This window comes from Taeniopygia guttata, chromosome 4 (assembly GCF_048771995.1).
Source record: "Taeniopygia guttata chromosome 4, bTaeGut7.mat, whole genome shotgun sequence".
Lineage (NCBI taxonomy): Eukaryota > Metazoa > Chordata > Aves > Passeriformes > Estrildidae > Taeniopygia > Taeniopygia guttata.
In genome coordinates this window covers 64,961,183-64,983,727 of record NC_133028.1, presented here as the reverse complement: position 1 = coordinate 64,983,727, position 22,545 = coordinate 64,961,183, and the positions used below count along the sequence as shown (strand labels likewise).

General features: G+C 40.9%; 1 protein-coding gene across 1 annotated transcript in view; it reads left to right on the top strand.

The window, feature by feature from the left end:
• FAT4 (FAT atypical cadherin 4) overlaps positions 1–22,545 on the top strand; it is a 123,132-nt gene that overhangs the window by 85,713 nt on the left and 14,874 nt on the right. The window contains exons 7-11 of the mRNA XM_004186192.6: positions 1,826–2,006; positions 5,310–5,560; positions 7,887–12,236; positions 17,261–17,365; positions 18,890–19,197. Of these exons, the coding sequence (XP_004186240.5) occupies positions 1,826–2,006; positions 5,310–5,560; positions 7,887–12,236; positions 17,261–17,365; positions 18,890–19,197 (5,195 nt within the window). The remainder of the gene's footprint in view (positions 1–1,825; positions 2,007–5,309; positions 5,561–7,886; positions 12,237–17,260; positions 17,366–18,889; positions 19,198–22,545) is intronic.

Sequence of the window (22,545 nt, the reverse complement as noted above, 5' to 3'; positions counted from 1 at the left end):
ACACTTTTGCAGGCTTTTCTATCTATATGTGTTTGGCTAAATGACAAGATCATGAGTTAAAAAAAAAAAAAAAAAGGCTAAAAAATGAGTCAGACTTATTGCCTTAATGTAACCTTCCTGGCTGAAAGCTTATTAATTGGCAGAGTGAATTACCTCAGACCAGAGCAGAGAAAGCCCTCTATTGTGTGATGTGAAATCTATACTCCTTGGCTTGCACGTTCTTTCCTCGGCGTTGTGATCCTTCCCCTCTGATCAGCAGCCTCCAAACCCAGCCTTGCGAGATTTATAACACCTTTCAATTGGAAGCTCTGTCATTCAGCCCATTTGGGCTTTAAACCACGTTACTGCAAAGCATTTTGTGGTAGAAATTCCTCCTTCCTGTGCTGAGGCTGCTCCCAGCTTCTTCCTGCCTCGCTTCTTCAGCTTTGAAGGGTTAACATGTGGGAAAATGGGTTGTTATTTCTCCTTATGTAAGAACTTTGTGTTTGGAGCCCTTGCCAGGAGCAGATGAGACCCAAGAGCAGAGCTTGCCTCCTTCCCAGCCCCGAGGTTGAGCTGCAGCAATAACCTTGGATAGCAGTGACCCAATCATCTGCCGGGCTGGCGGGGCTGGGGCGGTCACAGGGGGCAGCCTGCGTTCCATCAAGTGACAGCTCTGTGTAATATGCCTGCCTCGCGGCAAGGACTCCACCACTCTCCAACCCAAAGCATTTCATTAACCTCGCTTTATCCCAGTCCAGCAAACGCTGAATTGGTGCATCTGAGATGGAAGGGGAAAGCAATGCAATCTTGGGTAAAAGAGGCATGGTCATCATCTGTCTTTTGAGTAAAAGCAGCCATAACTTAAGTGTTTCATGCTCTGCTATCACTTTTTCCTTCTCCTTCCTATGTATTCACAGAAAGAAATGATTCCTTTTCTCCAGGGGAAGAATTTGGTTAGCAGAAGATGTCTTGCTGATTCTTGGCTGGAAAGAGGTGTAATGAAAGGACTGACAAAACTAACATGAACTTGTAAAAGTCTTCATTGTCTTTTTTTGGATTTGCTGAAGGAAAAGCTTAAGAGGACAAAGACTGAGAGACTGCACATGAATAAACATGCTATTTCATGCTCCTTGCTGCTCATCAGAGTTAAGTTTAGAATAACAAGGACGATGAAAGCCCTGGGTTAAATAAGTTCAGTCTGATTTCCCGTAAGCCAGTATCCCATTGGAGTGAACATTATTTGCTGCTATAGATGGTTGCTTCTACGGAGAGAATGAGTCTGAACAGGGCTGGAGACTCATTGCAACCTTCTCACCCCCTCCCAGAAGGTCTCCCCAGGTCAGGGGTGCGACCGGCAGTGGAAAAGCCATGCGGAAAGCTGGGTTTTGCCACTGTTTCCACTCTATTTGTTCTGCGGGTGAATAAATTGAGGGCTGGAGTCTTCACGTCTGTCAGTGTGCCACCTTTGAAGGTCTTCTTGCAGAGAAACAGGAAAGTCAACCACATCTTCAAATTGGTCCTAATTGTTACAGGAAGGCTTTCTGAGCAGTTCCAAGACCATCTTTTTCCACTGAGCTTGTATTACAAAATATTTCTGGAATTAGATGGAGCAAGAAAAATAATAAATTTTTTCTTTTTTTTTTTTTTTGTCTTTCACAACTTGTACTTTATGTCAAGATGACTTTGAAACAAACCTGACCCTGTCCTCTGTGTTGAGCTGGCTTTCTTGCTCTGCAAACTGTGACATGCTCAAGCGCTCGGCTCTAAATCGGGGCTGGCAGACCTCCGATTAGCATGCTGGTGTTTGTAACCTCTAGCACTTTGTATCCCCCCTTTCCTGCAGGATCTCCTGCCCTCACTGGCACTGGAACCATTGCTGTCACAGTGGATGATGTCAATGACAACGTCCCCACGTTTGCCTTTAACATGTATTTTGCCACTGTTCCGGAGGATGCTCCCACGGGGACAGATATTTTGCTCGTGAACTCCTCGGACGCTGATGCTTCTACAAATGCTGTTATTAGGTAGGTCGATTACTGTTTCTCCGTGTAATACTGCCTCATATCTTGCCTGAAGATTTCTTTTTCCCCAGTGTCCATCACCAGCGTGCCCTAAAGCTGTAAGACAAAAATAGAACAGCTTTACATGTGTAACTAAATTACTTGGGCAAATGTGTCTTTTTGTTGTTTATAGGCTTTTAGAGTTGTATTGAGGACAAATAGAATTGTGGAGTTACTTATTTTTTTTACTGAGTGAAATGCAAACTAATTTAATTTGCACCTGCACCCAGTACCGGCCTTGCTGCTACATTCACACCTTGTCATGTAATGAGCAATTTTCAGTGAAAGCAAATGTGCTCCTTGAGTAAAGCTTTGGTCAATTAATGTCTTCAGTTTAGCATGAACATTACCCAAGGTAAACCATAAAGCTTATGCCGTTCTGAAAACCAGTAAAAAGCTGGAATTTGGCATTTTTGCCCCGGGCTCAGTTGATGGAACTTAACTGGGCACTGGGCTGAACACTGGCCATTCCCAGTTCCACAGACAAGAGTAATGAAGATGCTGAGTGGCAGTGACAAGCTGAAGATTATCCACTGAGGACAGATATATTGCGAATGGAATGTAAAGCAAATTTGTATTAGTTCTCAATCTTAGCACATTTAACTATTGTGACTGAAAACATCACTGTTTCCAAAGTCACAAAGCAGGATATAAAAGTAGCTTCTGTATTTACCTTTGTTAGTACACCTCAGTTCCTTCTTCAAAGAGCATAAGAATACCACTGTGTCACTTCTTCTAATGGAAGTAAAATAAAACAAAACTATGTTATGGCAAAACACTGTCTATAAAATACTGAAATATTTTCTTTCCAACTAGCTACAAGCCAAAAATAGAAGCTTGCCATTTAGACACTTTAGATATTTGAAAATCATCCCAAAATTACCATTTATTAATTTGTGAAACAATCAAGCTTTTAATCCTATTCACTTATAGGCTAAGAAACTATTTCTGGCAAGCTCCTTTATTAAAAAAAAAAAAGAATTCCATGCAAAGCATGAATGACTGTAATGATTGCGTCCCATAATCAGAAATTATCAGAGTGCTCTTGGATTTCTTTAGTGTGGTTAAATTGCTTTAATATCTCTGCCATTAGTCTTTGTCATTCACTCAGTACTGCATCATAGAATTAGTTGATAAAAATATTTCTTTCCCTTCATAAGTAGCTATTAAAACATTGTTTTCAGGTTTTGTTTTACACTCTTTAGGCTCAGGAACAAACTTTGTTTTTCTTGGACATAACTTGTCCAGATTCAGCATTTAAAGTAGATCTTAAAGTATGGCTGGTATTACAAAACTGGTGAAAGCCAGAAGGACCAGAACATGTACAGTCATCTTGTCAGAGGTGCTGAGCACTCAGAACTCCTTTTCTGTCTTGTTAGAGTCTGTTCAAAATTAAACCTTTGGTTTCCAGTAGGTATATTTAAAATCCTTGGCTAACATTTTCAAGTAAAGTCAAAAAATATGCTGTGTTTTGAAAGAAGTGTTGAAGCTTCTGCAAAACTGTCACCTGTCCATACATGCCAACTCTTGTTCTCTTGTATCTTTGAAGTCATTAAAGAAGGGTGATGGAGTTGTGGATAGCAATGCACGTTTGAGCACTCCTGTTAAAGACAGTAGACATAAGAGTCCAAAGGCCAGATTTTAAGTGTTCAGATCAAATTCCTTTTACACCACTTGCCACCATTAGAGTTTCAAGGAGTTTTTTGGTTTTGGGTTGAGTTTGGATTTTTTGCAGCTGTGTTGAGACACATGTACACTGTCCAGCTGGTTTATATGCAGGTACAATTCAGAATATCTTATGATTAATGTAATGTATCTTTATTATTTCCTTAAAAAAAAAAATAAATTCATGGTATCTTTCCAGTGTTAACATTTGAGCAACTACATATATGTGGAAACACAGAAGAGAAAGTTTCTGTCTCTGTAATACTCCACTCAGGGTTAAATCACTGCAAATCACAAATGAAATGTGCCTGGTGCTGCTGTTTAGGGAGATTTAAGTGGTGCTTTAGGCTTTGTGCACATTCTTTCCATTCTAGGTGCACACTGCTGTGGCTGAAGAATAATTGCATATGGCCATCACATTATATCATAATTAAGCAATTAAAGCATGCTCTTGGCATTGTGTAGAGATTAATGACTGAGCAGGAGACGTTGCCACAGATTATTACACAGGCTGGCTCTCAACCCTCCCAGTGTGGCTTCTGGGCTGTGTTATTACTGCTGTCATAACCAGTTCTGGTCTTAAAGAGGTGAAGATAGGAATATTAATCTCTTTCATTAAAGCCACTTTGTTCTGAGTCTTTCATAGAATCGTATCTCAGAAAAGCTGCTGCTGTACTCTAGCAATGCTAACCACAGCTGTGTTGGGTTATGATATGGAATATGAGAATTCTTCATTTGATCCAGTTTTTGTTCCCACTGTTTTCTCAAAAATTCTTTATCTTAATGATTAAAAAAGGTAATATTAACTGAGTACCTTTAAAAATACATCTTTGAGATTCATGCTGTATGAACACAAGCTGGATGAGCATTCCAAGACAAGGGACAAACTCAGTGTGGTAGGAAGTCAGAGGTAGCCCCTATGACACAGTTGTAGTGAGCACACAGTCAGTTTTTATCAGATCACGCGGGGAGGTGTGCACACACAAACACACCCACCAAGGGTCAAATTCTGCTCCCAGTTAGTCTCTGTTAACAGAGCTCTGTTGCTACTAATTTGCTATGAATTACTATAAATTCACAATGAAATCTTGAATAGCAAAACTAGGTATCAGGAAACAATATGGATATTAAAGGTTCATTTTATTTTGTAAAGCTGTCATCATTTTATTTTAAAAAACCAGTACTTTCTCTAATTGTATTCTGCAGGTTCGGTTAAGAAGCATATCAGCCTTTTGGAGTAACAGCTAATGCATTAGCCCAGGGAAATCAGCACTAGAGGATGCCTCCAGCAGGCAGTTTTGAGAGTATGTCCAGTGGTATCTTCAAATATCCAAAGGCTCAGTCAGCTCATGTAGTGGCAATCTGTGTTAAACAGCTATGCTTGGAAATCCCCAGAAATGTCATTTATGACAGGCCTTGAAATTTGAAAAAGTCAAACAGTGAAGACAGATGGAGAGTCAGATGAAAATCTGTCTGTATTGATACCCATCAGCATGGCGGTCTGAAGAGTATATAAAATGGTTATTATCTTAATGCAACAGGCTGCCTTTTGAAATACTAATCCACTTCCAATTTTTATTCCTTGGTTTTCCTCTCAAACAGCTACAGGCTTATGGGCGGCAATTCACAATTCACCATCAACCCTTCTACGGGACAGATCATCACCAGCGCTCTCCTTGACCGGGAGGTGAGGGAGAACTACACCCTGGTGGTGGTGGCCAGCGATGGGGGCTTCCCCATGGCTCTCTCCAGCTCCACCAGCGTGCTCGTGTCCGTGGCCGATGTGAACGACAACCCGCCAAAATTCCAGCACCACCCCTACGTCACGCACGTCCCGTCGCCCACCACTTCAGGTAGCCTGATTTCTGGCACTTCCATTAACAGAGAACCATGGAATGGTTTGGGTTGGAGGGGACCTTAAAGATCATCTAGTAGCAACGCACTTGCCATGGGCAGGGACATCTTCCACTAAATCAGGTAGCTCGAAGTCCCATCTCAGCCTGGCCTTGAACACTTCCAGGGATGGGCATTCATGACTTCTCTGGGCAACATCTTAATGAGATGCTAAGCTGTGCCACCAGAAGTGTTTCTGAGATGTTTCTCTGCAGCTGATTTCCTGGTTTTATCTTTGTGCTGCATGGGAATGAGGAATAACAAACCTCAAGTTACCATCCACAGTTTGGCAGGCTTTTTCTGTTGGGTTCCTCCCATCCAAATTCAATTATATTCCTGTATTTACATAAAGTATACGTACTGTAAATGATCACCCACTCAAAAAAGTTATTCTTTTGCTGGGTTAGGAAGATAATGGCCTGTTATTATTTTTGAAAGTCTCCTCTGAGCAATTCCTAAACAGGATTTTGACAGTCTCTTCCAAAAATGCCGTGTCTATTTCAGATGTTAATTATGTTGCCTTTCCTTGAGCCAAGTGGTGAAGTAAAAAAAAATAATCAAGCAGCAATCTTCCTTTTGTGGACCCTACACCAAAATTAAAGTTACTTCAGTCAACACAGGAGTTAATTTCTGGTTCAGTTCATGTTCTGTGTTTTCACATACATACACATACATGGATATGTGATGCCTACAGAGAGAATTCCATGGTTTACAAAACAAATTTTCTTTTAGGAGAAAAAAAGATTATTTCCATGTCTTGGATTTTGTCTCTTAATTTTAAACAATTGTAAATACTTCTCCTTTTTATGGAAGAATGGATTTGTTTACAATTCTTCTCTGTTTCCAGAATAACATTATGAAATTGTTTTATTATTGCATTGGTGGAACTTTGTGTAATCTGACCGGTGCCTTTGCCTGGTTGTTTTTGGTGTGTTTCTTTAAATTCTTTTCATGCGGAGTACACATAGGTTGACCTGATGTTTTCTGGCAATATCTTTTTGGGTGCTTTTTGTATGAAATATCTTATAACTAGAAACCTAAGCTATGTTTACTCTGTTTTTAACTTAGCAAAAACCTAGGGATGTATCCACTTTATTTATTTACAACTTCCTTTTCTTTTTGGTATTTTTAAATTGAGTTTAAAAAGAGGAACTAGTAATAATATTAATATTATAATTTGAATAACTGAAGCACAAAATCTTCACTTCTTCCTGTCCCATTTCTCACAGGGGTTTGAATATTGGTCTTGTCTAAATATTCCTGCCCCTGGAGTACAAATCATGCACATGACAAATAGTGACATGAAATATAGTTTTAAGGGATGCTGTCAAAGTCATTCCTGCCTCTAAATGATTTTCCCTTAAGAGGTTGAAAACAGCATTATTTTTATACAAAACTGGGTATTTTCTAAATTTTAGTGACAGTAAAACATCAACAGTATTCTGCAAATTGGTTGGACAGTGTCAAATTTGAAAGACGTACTCATTAGATCTGTAAAGTCTAGGAGGAAGAACACCCTGGGTTCTCCTTGAAGTGTGCAAATGTAGAGGATAGTACAAATGGTGCACATACAGTCAAGCTTATTGTGAAGCATAAATTCAAAAGGCATGAAAAATCTGAGTGTAATCATGTTATTGTACTAGTGTACAATAGTTTTGTATTTCTGTTTTACCAATGTGCTTTCAAAGTCCTCTTAGTTTATTGTCCTTGGAATACTCCTAGAAAATTAGAAGTAAGTGGCTCGTGGGGAGAAAGAAGCAGCACCTGGGAAATAGGAAGAGAAGGGATTACAAGGGACAGTGCTGTAGGTTAAAGATCTGTGGATGCTGCCTGTTCACTTATGTAACCTTAATAGTCCTTGAATTCCAGGGTAGAGTTTTTTCCATTCATAAATAGACTAAGAGTAGTTTTGAAGATCAAAATAGCATTCAATCTTACTGGGTTTATGGTTTTCATTATGTGAATGTTCTAGAAGCAGGATGCTAGGCCTCCAAAAGGCTGCAGGTCTGTTTCCCAGTTACTGAGATCTGTATGTCCATCTCTCTGAATGCAGTGTCCTCTTTTTCAGCTCTACATTTTTTGGCTGCGTACATGTCTTGTGGGCTCACATCCTTACCTGCCCCTTGCTGAACTCACTTTTTTTGTGAAAAAAGCAGTTCATTTTCAGGGCAGTGTGAGGAAGAGCATGCTGTTACAGGATGTGCTTCTGAGTGAAAGCCTGGCATGATGTTTCTCACAGTCTCTGCATTCATTAAAGGACTGACCTAGCTTTGTTCTACATTTCAGGCTCATTCGTGTTTGCTGTGACTGTCACCGATGCAGATGCCGGCTCCAACGCCGAGCTCCATTATTCCCTCGTGGGGAAGAACTCCGAGAAATTCCACATTGATCCAGCAAGGGGGGCAATCCTGGCTGCAAAACCACTGGTGGGAGAGTCCGAAGTCACCCTATCTGTTCATGTGAGGGATAGCGGCCGGTACCCAAAGACAGACTCTACCACTGTCACTGTGAGGTTTGTGGACAAAGCTGAATTTCCTCGTGTTCAGGCGGAGCAGGAGACCTTCACATTCCCTGAAAACCAAGCAGTTGGGACGCTTGTCACCACCGTCTCTGGATCTTCAGCCAGAGGAGGCTCCTTGTCCTATTACATCGCCAGCGGTAACTTGGGCAGCACCTTCCTGGTGGATCAGGTGACAGGACAGTTTTCTGTTGGGCGGGCTCTAGATTTCGAATCTGTGCAGAAATACGTGGTATGGATTGAGGCCAGAGACATGGGTTTTCCCCCCTTTTCCTCCTACAAAAAATTGGAAATATCAGTGATTGATGTCAATGATAATGTGCCAGAGTTTGAGCGAGATCCATTCATTGCAGAAATAGCGGAGAACCTGTCCCCTCGGAAGATACTGACAGTGGCTGCTGTCGACAGAGATAGTGGTCTGAATGGACAGCTAAACTATGAAATAATTGAGGGCAATACTGAGAACAGTTTCAGTATCAATCGAGCCACTGGTGAGATCAGAAGCATCCGGCCCTTGGACAGGGAGAAACTGTCTCAGTACACGCTAACTATAAAAGCTTCAGATAAAGGCATTCCGCTCCAGAGCACAACTGTCAAAGTTATCATTAATGTTTTAGATGAAAATGACAATGCTCCGAGGTTTTCACAGATATTCAGTGCTTCTGTGCCTGAAAATGCTCCTCTGGGTTTTACAGTAGCACGAGTCACAACATCAGATGAGGACATTGGGGTGAACGCAGTCAGCAGGTACTCCATAAGGGATACGAGTCTCCCGTTTACCATAAATCCCAGCACTGGGGACATCACCATCAGCAGACCCCTGAACAGGGAGGACACCGACCGCTACAGAATCAGGGTCTCTGCGCATGACTCAGGGTGGACGGTGAGCACAGATGTCACCATATTTGTCTCAGATGTCAATGACAATGCTCCACGATTTACAAAACCGTCCTATTACCTGGAGTGTCCCGAGCTTCCTGGGATTGGGCTAAAGGTCACCCAGGTTTCAGCCACTGATCCAGATGAAGGGTCCAATGGTCAAGTCTTCTACTTCATAAAATCCCAGTCTGAGTTCTTCCGCATTAATGCAACCACGGGAGAGATTTTCAACAAGCAGTACTTAAGGTACCAAAACTCCAGTGGTTCCAGCAATGTCAACATCAACAGGCACAGCTTCATCGTGACATCATCAGACCGGGGCAGTCCCCCGTTAGTGAGTGAGACCACCGTCACCATAAACGTAGTAGACAGCAATGACAACGCACCGCTCTTCCTCACCCCTAAATATTTCACTCCTGTGACTAAGAACGTGAGGGTTGGCACAAATTTGATTAAAGTTACTGCGGTGGATGACAAGGACTTTGGCTTGAATTCTGAAGTGGAGTACTTCATCGCTGATGAGAGCAAAACTAATAAATTCAGATTGGACAGGAATACAGGCTGGATTTCTGTGTCATCTTCACTAATGGCTGATTTGAACAAAAACTTCCTGTTTAAAGTGAAAGCCAAGGACAAGGGTAATCCCCCACTCTCATCCGAAGCAGCTGTTGAAATAGTAGTGACAGAAGAAAATTACCATACACCCGAGTTTTCCCAGAGCCGCATGAGCGTTACTATCCCGGAGAGTTACTCTGTTGGAACAGTGGTCAGGACGGTTTCAGCACGAGACAGAGATGCTGCTATGAATGGATTAATCAGATACAATATTTCCTCTGGAAATGAAGCTGGAATCTTTGCTATTAATACAACCACTGGTACACTGACACTAGCCAAACCACTCGATTTTGAGTTAGACCAAAAGCACGAGCTGGTTGTTACTGCCACGGATGGAGGATGGGTGTCCCGAACAGGCTACTGCAGTGTCACCATTAATGTCATTGATGTCAATGATAACTCCCCAGCATTCAGCCCTGAGGAGTACTTTCCCACCGTGCTAGAAAATGCGCCCAGTGGGACAACTGTTATTTGTTTAAACGCCACTGACGCTGACTCTGGATCTAACGCTGTGATTGCGTATGCCATCCAGTCCTCAGACAGCGACCTCTTTGTCATTGACCCCAACACGGGAACCATCACCACCCAGGGATTTTTAGATTATGAAACAAAGCAGAGTTACCATCTAACGGTAAAGGCTTTTAATGTTCCAGATGAAGAGAGGTGCAGCTTTGCTACTGTCAACATCCAGTTAGAAGGGACAAATGAATATGTGCCTCGTTTTGTGTCCAAGCTTTATTATTTTGAGGTTTCAGAGGCAGCCTCCAAAGGTACGGTTGTAGGTGAAGTTTTTGCAAGTGATCGTGATATGGGCATTGATGGAGAAGTCCACTACCTCATCTTTGGCAACAGCAGAAAGAAGGGCTTCCAGATAGATGAGAAAAGTGGCCAGATCTATGTTTCAGGGCCTCTTGACAGAGAAAAAGAGGAACGAATCTCTTTAAAAGTCCTTGCAAAAAATTTGGGGAGCATTCGTGGTGCGGATATAGATGAAGTAACTGTTAATATCACAGTCCTGGATGCCAACGATCCTCCTGTTTTTACCTTGGGAGCCTACAATATACGGATCAGCGAGGGCGTTCCTCCAGGCACCCATGTCACGTTTGTCAGTGCCTTTGATTCAGATTCTGTCCCCAGCTGGAGCAGGTTTTCCTATTTCATCGGGTCTGGCAATGAGAACAGCGCCTTTTCCATCAACCCACAGACAGGACAGGTGACGGTCACTGCAGAGCTGGATCGAGAAACGCTGCCTGTCTACAACCTCTCTGTGCTGGCCATCGATTCGGGAACGCCGTCTGCGACAGGAAGTGCCTCTCTAGTGGTAACTTTGGAAGACATCAACGACAATGGCCCTACCTTGTCCACCAGCCAAGGAGAAGTCCTGGAGAATAACCGTGCAGGAACTCTGGTGATGACGCTTCAGTCGTCAGATCCCGATCTCCCTCCCAACCAAGGTCCTTTCACGTATTACTTGCTCAGCACTGGCCCTGCCACCAGCTACTTCAGCCTCAGCACCGCTGGAGTCCTGACAACGACGAGGGAGATTGACAGGGAGCAAATCAGTGATTTTTACCTCTCGGTGATTACGAGAGACTCTGGTGTTCCTCAGATGTCTTCCACAGGAACTGTGCAGATCAAGGTAATAGACCAAAATGACAACCCGTCTCAGCCCAGAACAGTAGAAATCTTTGTTCATTATTATGGCAACCTCTTCCCGGGTGGAATTTTGGGCAATGTAAAGCCGCAGGATCCAGACGTGCTAGACAGCTTCCAGTGCTCCCTCACCTCAGGAGTCACCAGCCTTTTCAGCATTCCCGGGGGCACCTGTGAGCTGCACTCACAGGCGAGGTCCACGGACGGCACGTTTGACCTGGCCGTCCTCAGCAATGACGGGCTACACGGAGCCGTCACCAGCAGCGTCCGGATCTTCTTTGCGGGCTTCAGCAACACCACCATCGACAACAGCGTCCTCCTTCGCCTGAGCGCCCACAGTGTGCGGGACTTCCTGACCAACCACTACCTGCACTTCCTGCGCATCGCCAGCTCCCAGCTGACGGGGCTGGGCACGGCCATCCAGCTCTACGGCCTCTACGAGGACAGCAACCACACCTTCCTGATGGCGGCCGTCAAGCGCGGCAACAACCAGTACGTGAACCCCAGCGGCGTGGCCACCTTCTTCGAGAGCATCAAGGACGTCCTCTTCCGCCAGAGCGGGGTGCGGGTCGAGGCCGTGGACCATGACTGGTGCCTGCAGAGCCCCTGCCAGAACGGAGGGAGCTGCCTGAGGAGGCTGGCGGTGAGCCCTGCCCTGAGGACCCACGAGAGTGTCCCCGTCATCATCGTGGCCAACGAGCCGCTGCGGCCCTTCGTGTGCAGGTGCCTGCCGGGGTACGACGGGAGCCTGTGCGAGACCGACATCGACGAGTGCCTCCCGTCGCCCTGCCACAACGACGGCACCTGCCACAACCTGGTGGGGGGCTTCTCCTGCAGCTGCCCTGAGGGTTTCACTGGCATGGCTTGCGAGAGGGACATCAACGAGTGCCTTTCCAGCCCCTGCAAAAACGGTGCTGCCTGCCAGAACTTCCCAGGAAGCTTCAACTGCGTTTGTAAAACCGGGTACACAGGTATGCTTTTACTCCTCTATATACCTTACAGTCCAGAAAAGATGGTGAGAGTGTGGAGATGTGCCTTCTTAGCCAAAGATTATCTGAATACAACCATCCCCAGGGATGAAGAGGTCATGCAAAATGAGGTATTAATTGTGTGAAAACTCAGAATACCCAGGTGCCTGCAACATTGTTTTATTTTAGCTCTCTCCCAAGGCAAATCTCACTTACCTGATTTGCATTAGAACAGAAAGATTTTTGCGAAAGCTATTCAAATTTTTTAAATGTGTGGAAACCATTTCCAATCGTTAAGTATGATTTTTCTGTACATGTTGTTGTTATGCATATTGTGGGAGCATTTAAAGTCTACTAGAAGTGTGCCAAGCAAGAAAATCAGCCTCTGCCCCAAATTACTTGCAGGACAGAAAACAGATGAAGGATATGGGGAAAAAACAGAATTCAGGCAAAATGGTCAAACCTCGCTGTTCTGTATTTTGTCCCTTTGTCATTTATTTTTTTCATTAAGTGCAGAAATGCATTCCTACCCCTTCTGAGTATTTTTTCTCTGATATTTATTACACATTCAAACACAGCAGCATTGTAACCCAGAAAAGGAGGCTGGTCTGTACTTCTGCCATGAGTAGGATATTTAAGGAAGGTCTTACCATTTTTGTCCAATGCTTATAGCCACTTTTCTTAGAAATCAGAAAAAAAAAAAAAAAAAAAAGATTAGGTAAAGGCTTTCAGTGCCTTTTCTAAGGCGTATTTCTGCATTGAAGAAGCCCCAGGGCAACCCAGCTCAGGACAGCTCTGTCCATTCTGGTGTGAAAATTGCCACCACCACAAATCACCTGTAACCCATGGAAGGATTAGGGGAACAACTGTCCCTTTGTGTTTTTTTTACTTAAAGCTAGTCTGCCAGGAGAGAATGGAGGAGGGAGTTAATTTCAAAGTAAAGATTTAATTACTTAATTTAAATCACAGCTGCAGCAGTGGATACATATTCAGTGTAGTATCAAGGATGCTGATGAGATCATCTGCATGAACCTCACAAATATGCTCCTAAGCCTCAGGTCAGGAGCAATTGCTGTTAATTGACAAGCAGTTCTAATTAGGTTACCAATCCAGGATTTTATTTCATGTTGTATTAGCATACCAAATTATTTTGCCAGGAGCATGGCAAAATAATTCTAGAACACCTATGGCCTGTAACTCTTGAGGTCATTAGCACCAGACAGTACATGGGTGTGTGTGTTTGCTCTTGCAGTGAAGCAAAACACTTCATTAACTCTAGTGGCAAACTACAGTGTATTCCTCTAGACCATAATTTGAAACATTTATGAAGCATCCAGCTGATTTCTTCTGGTATTAAATTTGTACATCAATGCTCAACCCTTATCTCAGCTAAAAATCAAGCACTGCATGTGACAAGTTTAAAAAAAAAAAAAGATGAGTATTTTTACTAAGAGAATGTGATGAGAGACTGTTAAGAGTTTAAAGTGTTGGATTTCTTTCATGCCATGAATTAAATGTGGCATCTGATAGGAGCTTTCTTAAACTCCTTGTCAACACAAATAACCTTAAAATAGATTGCCACTGAGGCAGACATTTCTATTTGTGAGTCAGATGTTGTTTAATCAGTTGGCCACTGCAGAATCAAGAGTTATTAAAGTGTCCTGAGATTAATTGATCAAGACAGAAAACAAATGGCACCAGTGTCATTAAAAGACAAAATATCTTTGGAGTTTAATGTCAACAGAGCTTATTAGATAAGATCACAATTATCACACAGTATATTTAGACATTTTATGTCTACAAAAGCATATTTGAAATTCTTTAAATTAAATATTCAATAGGTTCTGCAAACAAATGTCAGTGTACTGATTGTTTGAGAATGCTTGACATAGAGGCTATTATGTCATTATTATACTGCCATCAGAAAGAGAACACAGCTGCTTGGGCTCTTAATTTGCATTCATATGTGATTAAAGATAGCCACAGTAGATGTAAAAATAAAGTCTCAAACTGTTTCTTCATGAATATAAACCTTGAGTGCCTCAACCACAACAAAAAAGTGTCATCCAAAATAGTGGATTTCTAATTCAGTTCCCCATATACATAGTTTTGCTTCTTTTGTTGGAATGAAAATACAGTCTCATAATTGAATTTGCATGCTTGGTAAAAAAAATAACATTTACATGGTAGTGCATGGAAGTAGAAATTAGAATTTTCTGGGACAGACTCTCTGTTTACTGTAAATTAGACTACATGAGCTGTAGACCTTTATAATGGTGTACCTGAAAACTGAGAGTCTTACTTTTCCTTGATTTATTATGTTTTGTCAGCTGCATTTCACTTCATCATACTGCAAAAGGTAATGTCATTTTTTTCACTGGATAGGATTATAAAGACTGATTACCTCAGAGTAACATCATTAGGGTTTGAACAATCTGTTATAATTATATCTCTTAATGATGAACAGGTTTTGTTTTTAAAATAATCGCTTTCTGGAGGGAATATGCTTGGTGATTTACAGTAGTTGTCTGCCCTTCCTTTGAACCTTTCATTTCCTGTTTTCCAAGATTCATTAAGATGAAGGAATGTACGTTTGTGAAGTTGTTTCAAATGCAAGATTAGAATGCTAGAACAACCACTTTAAAAGATGGACACAGAGAACCACAAAAACTAAAACTCCCAAATCAGCTTAAATATTATTTGAAGAACATTCAGCTGATATCTGTTCCTGCTACATTTTTCAATTAACAAAAAAAAAAAAAAAAAAAAAAAAGAGTCTGAGGAACTTAGATTTTTGCATAAACCCCTGCCTGTGATAACATCAGCTGGAGGTGATGAATGATAAATGTTGAATGCTGTCTGTTACCAATTACCCAGCATTCTCCTAATTTTCACGGTCTTCAGAAAAAGATCTTTCTGATGCAGAAATGAATACCTTGCATCTTTCAGAATTTCAGCCAAGAATTGATCTATAAACTCAGCTAACTTCAATTTTCATCTAGGCAAATTTGGATGGGATTGTGAGCAACTTGGTCTCGTGGAAGATGTCCCTGCCCATGGTAGGGGGTGGAACAAGATGGTCTTTTACGCTCTTTCCAACCCAAACCATTCTATGATTCCATAATCCTGTTATTCTAAACACACTTCCATTGGTTTCAAGAGTTCTTCAAACAACAGTTAAGCATAAAGAAGATGCTGTTATTAATTGGTTAGAGTGCAGCTGAAATAAATAGCCATATTCTCTTGCTGACTCAGCAAATGTGCCAGCTTTAATGTCAGCTGAGAAAAATAAGAGTATTTAGTTAGATTGAACTGCAAAAATCCGAGTAAGCCTGTTTAGCTCCACTTGATTTTTTTGTGAAAACTGAGCAGCATCACTGAGCTATTTTAATCATATCTGTCTCACTTTTGCTATGTGCTCTCCTTCATGAGTCAAAGACGTCTACTACGGACCATAAATTGAAAACAAAGAAAACAGCAAAATCTCACATAAAAAGTTAGCTCATCCTTCAGTCATGCCCATTAGAGAATAAAACATAAATAAATACCCCCAAAGCATAATTAGATTCAGACACTGGAAAAGTTTCCTGGATTTATGGTGCATCTACAAGTGACGTATTAACCGCAGGAATCCTCCAGCGCTCCATTTCCATCCTGCTTGCAGTCACACATGGAGAGCTGCTGCTCACATGGAAGAGCTGCTTGCAAACTGTAGGTTAAACAAAAAAGTAGAAGAGTGGGGAGAAACAAGAGGTTTTCTTCATTGTGTAACTCGGGTTGTTAAACTCTGAAAAAGGCAGCAGAGTTTGTAAAGCACAGTCCTGGTTTGCTACAGTTTTAAGTTGCACCAGCAACCTCTAAGGACTGGTGCATTCCTGTCATGGGAGATGTAAAATTACAAGATATATGTGACATACAAGAATGGACACCCTCTGTGCAAGCTCATGTTGTACTTTTAACTTAAACGTATGCATATGGTGTAATAAATAAAACCATTAATTATCGATGCAGAAAGAAGCATTAAGACAGTCTTAGCCCTTGCTTTGTGCATATAGCCTGGCTGAGATGAAGTTCAGGAGGAGTCTGGAAGACTGTGGCTGCTTTTGTGAATTTTTGCAGTGAAACAGGGAGGACAAACATAACAACCCTTTGAAGTTTTTGCTGAGCACAGGCAGTGAAGGCTGGCACTGCTGGCGACAGGAAGACAGGTTCCAAGAGTGGGATGTAGTGGAAGTGTTACTAAACTCATCAAAGTCAAACAATGAAAACCTTAGAAATACAGACCAGTATTTTTGTAGTTAATGTTTCCATGCAAAGAAAATTTTAGTTTTGTACAAAAAATACGCGTGTCTGTACTTGGTCTCTGTTAAAATCTTCACTTTTTCTCTTTGTTCCCTTCCTTGCTGAAGTGAATTATGTGATTTCAGTTTGTTCTCTGGGGAATAATATTTACCACATGTGACAATGTCTGCTTAGAAAAGGACTGTATCCAGGGTAGTTTGTTTTAGCTTCAGAGGACTGTGGTCTCTCCAAGTCAGGAAGGAGGTTGTAATTGATGAGGAAAAATAAGAAAAATCATATAATGTACAATAGCAGCCTCTGTTCAGCATGACCTGCTTGTGCAGGGTCCAGCAAGGGCTGTCTGTATCTCCTTTGCACTCATCAGTATATTACACTCAACAGGGAGAAAAAAAAACCCACATTTTTACAGTTCTTTATTTCAGCATTGCCTTTAATTGCATGGTATCTCTTTTATAGGCACCAGTTAATAAAATAATTCAATTAAAACAACAGTCCACCAGAACCTATAATCACAATGAGCCACTTAAATAGTAGAGTTATTTTCTCTGTGCCACATGTTATGCCTGTGGCATCCTGTCTGTGATTCCTCTCTCCATCCCAGAGCTGGTCCATGGCACCATTTCTCCTGGCCATTTGTTCATAACCTCATTACCTACACCACCAGCCTGATTTTCTATTTCCCTGAATAGTCTGACCTGGAAATTGCTTTTGTTCCCTCATCACAGGGAAAACATGTGACTCCACTGTCAACTACTGTGAGTGCAACCCATGTTTCAATGGTGGGTCCTGCCAAAGTGGGCTGGAGGGGTATTTCTGCCACTGTCCCTTCGGTAAGTACCCTTCTCTCTTCTTCACCTCCCTTTCTCTATTAATAGTTCTATTTATTTTTACCTGCAGAAATGATTTCTGGTTTGAAAATGATTCAAGGTCTGGAAAACCTGCATGTATTTAGAGGTTCAATTAACTAATTTTTCTTCAAAAGAAAATTAAAAAGTGATGTGGTCACAACAAATACATATTTGTCATTCCTAGTAGCAGATCCTTTATCTCTCACAGAAAAAACATAAGTCCCAGCCAAACAACCCAGTGCCTAAAAATTAGAAATAATGTTTCTGATTAGATAGATAGATAGATATACCTCTCCAAAAGTAAGAATGGATGCTTGAAATACTTAAATCAAGACCATTGGCTTCCTAAAGAAGAAACTTGACCACAGCTGGATCAGGGCTGAAGTACCTTCACCACCAAGAATATCCAAAGTTCAATCTGAAGGAGGAAGTATGATGATAACAAAGCTCTCCTGATGGATAACAGGCACTTTTAGTGTAAGACCACTATAAAATAACATCAGTATTTTACATCAGAGAAGCATATAGTAGTGCCAAAATAGTTCCATAATTTTTCGAATTTAATTATCCCAGATTTGGTTTGTGGAGTGAACCCAATAAAAACATAGAGCAACATGGATATTTTAAGTCATCGTGACACGATTGCCACAAGATTGATTATGAATGCAGATTAATCCAGAATTGCTATTGTTCATATGGAAAAGTATTAAAGTAAATGTAACAAATTAATAAAAAAAACAGAAATGTCCAAAAATCATCTACAGCGCTTTAAGATTGCTGAAAACCCTCTCACAGAAGTATAATTTTTAATATGCATTTGCAACTAATGCTGAATATGTTTTTCTATTAACATGTGGAATTATTTCTCTATTCCCTTTTATTTCCTATATTGTACATTTCCTCAGGGTTTATTCATTTCCAAATGTAAATAATATTCATAAATTAAATCAGGTTTTTTCCCCATTGTTGCTGCAGTAGAAGAAAAATCAGGGGAAATTATGTGACAGAGATCTGAAAAGAAGTATGTAGAATACACCAAAATATGAATATCAGTAAAAAAAATATTTTAATCATATATATGCTTATTTCATAAGTATAAAAAATGAACCACCCAGTGAGAAACACTTCAGATAACAGCCGCAGAGCGAAAAATAAATTCAACTTGCACGTTTGTTTCCATAGCTGGGTTAACAAATGCCTGATGATAATTCACAACCATGTCTTGACAGAGCTGTCAAGTTGGTTTGGTTTGGTGTTTTCTGAAGAAGCCACAGAAGTGCTTTTTCAATAGATGCATCTATGCTTTGTACTTCAATTTTTAAGTTTAAATATAATGTACCTCAGCACCCAGCTGTGGGTAATAGCAATCTTCTGTTGGTTTTGTGATTTAAATTGTACATCAGGGGTTCCACAGCCATGTGGAGAACACATCCATACTTCTCTCCTGGGAGAAGGCATGATGAGGAAAAAACTGCCCAATTCCAGACTTTGCTTCTCGTTTTTCAGGTGTTTTTGGGAATCACTGCGAGCTCAATAGTTATGGATTTGAAGAGCTGTCCTACATGGAGTTCCCCAGTATGGATCCCAACAATAATTACATCTACATAAAGTTTGCCACCATAAAGAGTAACGCCTTGCTGCTGTATAACTACGACAACCAGACCGGAGAGCGGGCAGAATTCCTGGCACTGGAGATCGTGGAAGGGAGGCTGAGGTTCTCCTACAACCTGGGTGGTGGCACGTACAAGCTCACCACAGCTAAGAAGGTGTCCGATGGACAGTTCCACACCGCCATCGCCCGCCGGGCTGGAATGGTAAGAAATGCTAAAATGAGGATTTCAAGGCGAGTTCAGCCAAATCCCTTTGGCTTCCAGGCGAACTCAGAGGAACGTGAAATTAGTGACGTTGCGTTTGCTAGCAGAAACTCCAACTTTGGGAAAAAACCTCCTTCGTTTCTGCCTTATTCCAACTGACTCAAAGCCCTGTGGTGGTTTGTTTAGTAGTATGATGATGATAAAGTATAATGAAAAAAACATGTGCAAAATGCCCCCATACTCTCAATGTGAAAAATGAGAGCCAGGAATAATTAATGACATAGATGATTATACATGGGGCTAATTAACTGCTGTAGATTACAGGGATGATTATCAGGGAATGCTAATTAACCACAGTAATTGCCAAAAGCCTCAAAATAATTTTTCTTAACATTTGGAAAATAGGAGTGGACAGACTTGAAATTCTAGGCATCTATGACCTCCATGAGCTAATTCAGAGATTTTTCCAATCTCATCAGACTGGGAGCCTGGTTTTCCTCTGTAGCATACATATAAAAAGTTAAAAGGTGCTACATTAAGAAAATTTTTTAAGGGGAAGGAGGGAAGTTACTTCTCTGTCCCCCAGAATGCATAAGAGGTGAAGAACTAAGCCAAAAACTAGGACAACTGATTGCCATATGCCTGGCACTGTGACCCCTCTCCTGCCTTTTTTTTTCTCCAGTAAATGTTTTCTATTCCTCCTCTCCCATTTTTTAATAATATTTCCAAAGCAGAACATAAACCAAATGCTCTTTGAATCCAAGCCAAGTTTTTTGACTCCAGTGTTTGAGTTAGAAATGAAACCAAATCTTTTCACCATCCATTGTCAGTAGCTATTGCCCAACAATTCCATTCTCAGGCAGAAATGGCAGCATACCTGGAACTCATGTTTGGAATTAAAGTCATAGAGCAACAAATATACAATGGGGTTCCCCCATTTTGGTTTGTATATTTCAAGCTAGAAGTGATGGATGGAATAAAAGCAGTAAACTTTTCTACACAGTGTGGCTCCCTTCTAGTCCTTGCAGAGTCTTCAGCCCAGAACTCCATTTCAGTTCATTGTGTGAGACCTGATATCTCCATTTATTCTGGGTGTTGGTCTCTTCTCCCAAGTTACAAGCAACATGACAAGAGGAAATGGCCTCAAGTTTTGCAGCAGGGGAGGTTTAGATTGATTATTAGTAAAGAGTTCTTCCCCAAAAGGGTTGTCAATGTCCTGAACAGGCTGCCCAGGGAAGTGGTTGAGTCACCATCCCTGGAGGTATTAAAAATATGTGTAGATGTGTCACCTGGGGACATGGTTTAGTGGTGGCCTTGACAGTGCTGGCTTAGTGGTTGGACTCTTGCAGATCTTTTCCAACATTTAGGATTCTATGGTTCTGTGAAATCTGGTCTTCAGCTGGATTTGCAAATCCAATTTGTGCGTGTTTTTAGGACTTACATATCCAAATAAAATGAAGGATAATTGTGATGTTGAGCAATAACTTTGGTTTGATGTGCTTTAATATCAGATATTCAATTTGCATCTTGCAAATTTAATAATTTACATCACAGCTTCCTAATGGTAAAGCCCAAAGGTACACTTTAATCTTGACATGCACCAGGTTCCCATTTTAGTAACGAAAGCAGAATGTTACTTCTATAAATAAGACGTAAATGGCTAAGTATAGGGACACAGAGTAAAAGTTGCAGCACATAAAATGAAGTACACTGAAGAAAAAAAACACAGAAAGAAAATGTTTTACTTGTCAGTGTGCCAAAAGACTATAGAAGAAGAGAGAACATAAAAAGGGCTATTTATAGAAATTTCAGCTATGAATGCTTCAGGCTAAAAGCAAATATTTAAGATAACCTATACCTCTGTATGATTTTTTTTGTTTGTTTGTTTTTAATGTTTAAACCTATTCAGTTACATCAGCTGTTTACAAACAGTTGTGAAGATAATTGCCTTTGTCTTAGATATTTCTGCTGCAGGAAAAATGTCTCCCAGGTGTCCAAAACTGGATAAAATAGGCCCCCTTTAGGATTCCAAATCTGTCATTTCCTACAACACAGTGGGATTTTATCGGAAACTGGTAAAATCATTAAGTTGTCAGTCCTGAGCTATTGCAAAGTGACAGGACAGAAAGGCTCATAATGTGGCAAGGTAACTGTAGAGTAATGCTTAAGTAACAAGCAGGAACATTTGACTAACATTAGAAAATAAATTGTATGAACTCTGTTCCAAGTAAAATATACTCTCAAGTATCCAGCCCTTCAGCTGGGGCTGGAGCTTGGCTTGCAGAGCACATAGCAATGTAAGTTAGGGAGATTATGCTGATTGAGCTAAGAACAAAAAACTCATTTCAGTTTTTGTTGTTGATGTTCTGAAGGAAAAATATGTATGCATGTGGTGGCATACAGAGCAGCCAGCTTATTATTCTTTCTCTGAATTGTTTCATTTACATAGGGCTATAATCTGCTTTGGAACTGCAGCCTGACATTTCTTGGGAGAAGCACTTTGCTCATTTGTATGGAAGGAAATTCAAGATAAGCTTCCATTAAAAATAGCAGATTGAACAATTTAATCATACTGTAGGGCATGATTTAGGGCTAAGAGCTCTGAATTTATTTGGTCAGTACAGTGCGTCAGCCTGCAGCATGTATTTGGAGCTATCATGGCCAATCTATGGGGATTTCAACAGGCTGTTGTTACCAAACTTATTTGCAGGCAGTGGAAAAAACCTCTGCAGAGTAATGATGTACTGATAGCCAGTGCTGCTTGCTCAGCTCCCATAGAGCAATCTAAATCAAAATATAAACTGAGGCATTTTTAAAGGTGACATTTGATTTGAATTTGCTGTAAAACTGTACCACACATCTAGCTGAAACATGAGGAGATGTACAATGTGGAGATTATGTTTATTTTTCTGAAAATTTGTTTTAAGGAATAACTAACCTTCAGGGTTGGTTGGGGTTTCTTTTTTTCAGCGCATCTGTTATTAATAAATCACTGTGGGGACAATTCTTTGCTAAATACGGACTAAAATAAAAACTCCTTTTCAAATCAGCAGGAGTTATTTCATTATTTTAGTGACAGCTTTGGTTAGACTTTCATAGATTACAAATAGAAGTGCCATGAGTAGCTTTAGTGTAAATAAGTTGGATGGATAGTCACAGAATCACAGAATAGTTTGGGTTGGAAAGTACCTTAAAGATCCTCTGCTTCCAACCCCACTGTCATGGACACAGACACCTTCCACTAGACCAGGTTGAGGCAATGTTGTTGTCTGCAACTTGATGGCTTGGGGATAAAAATAGTAATAATAATAATTAAAGATTAAGACTGCTGTAAGTAGTGGTAATGCC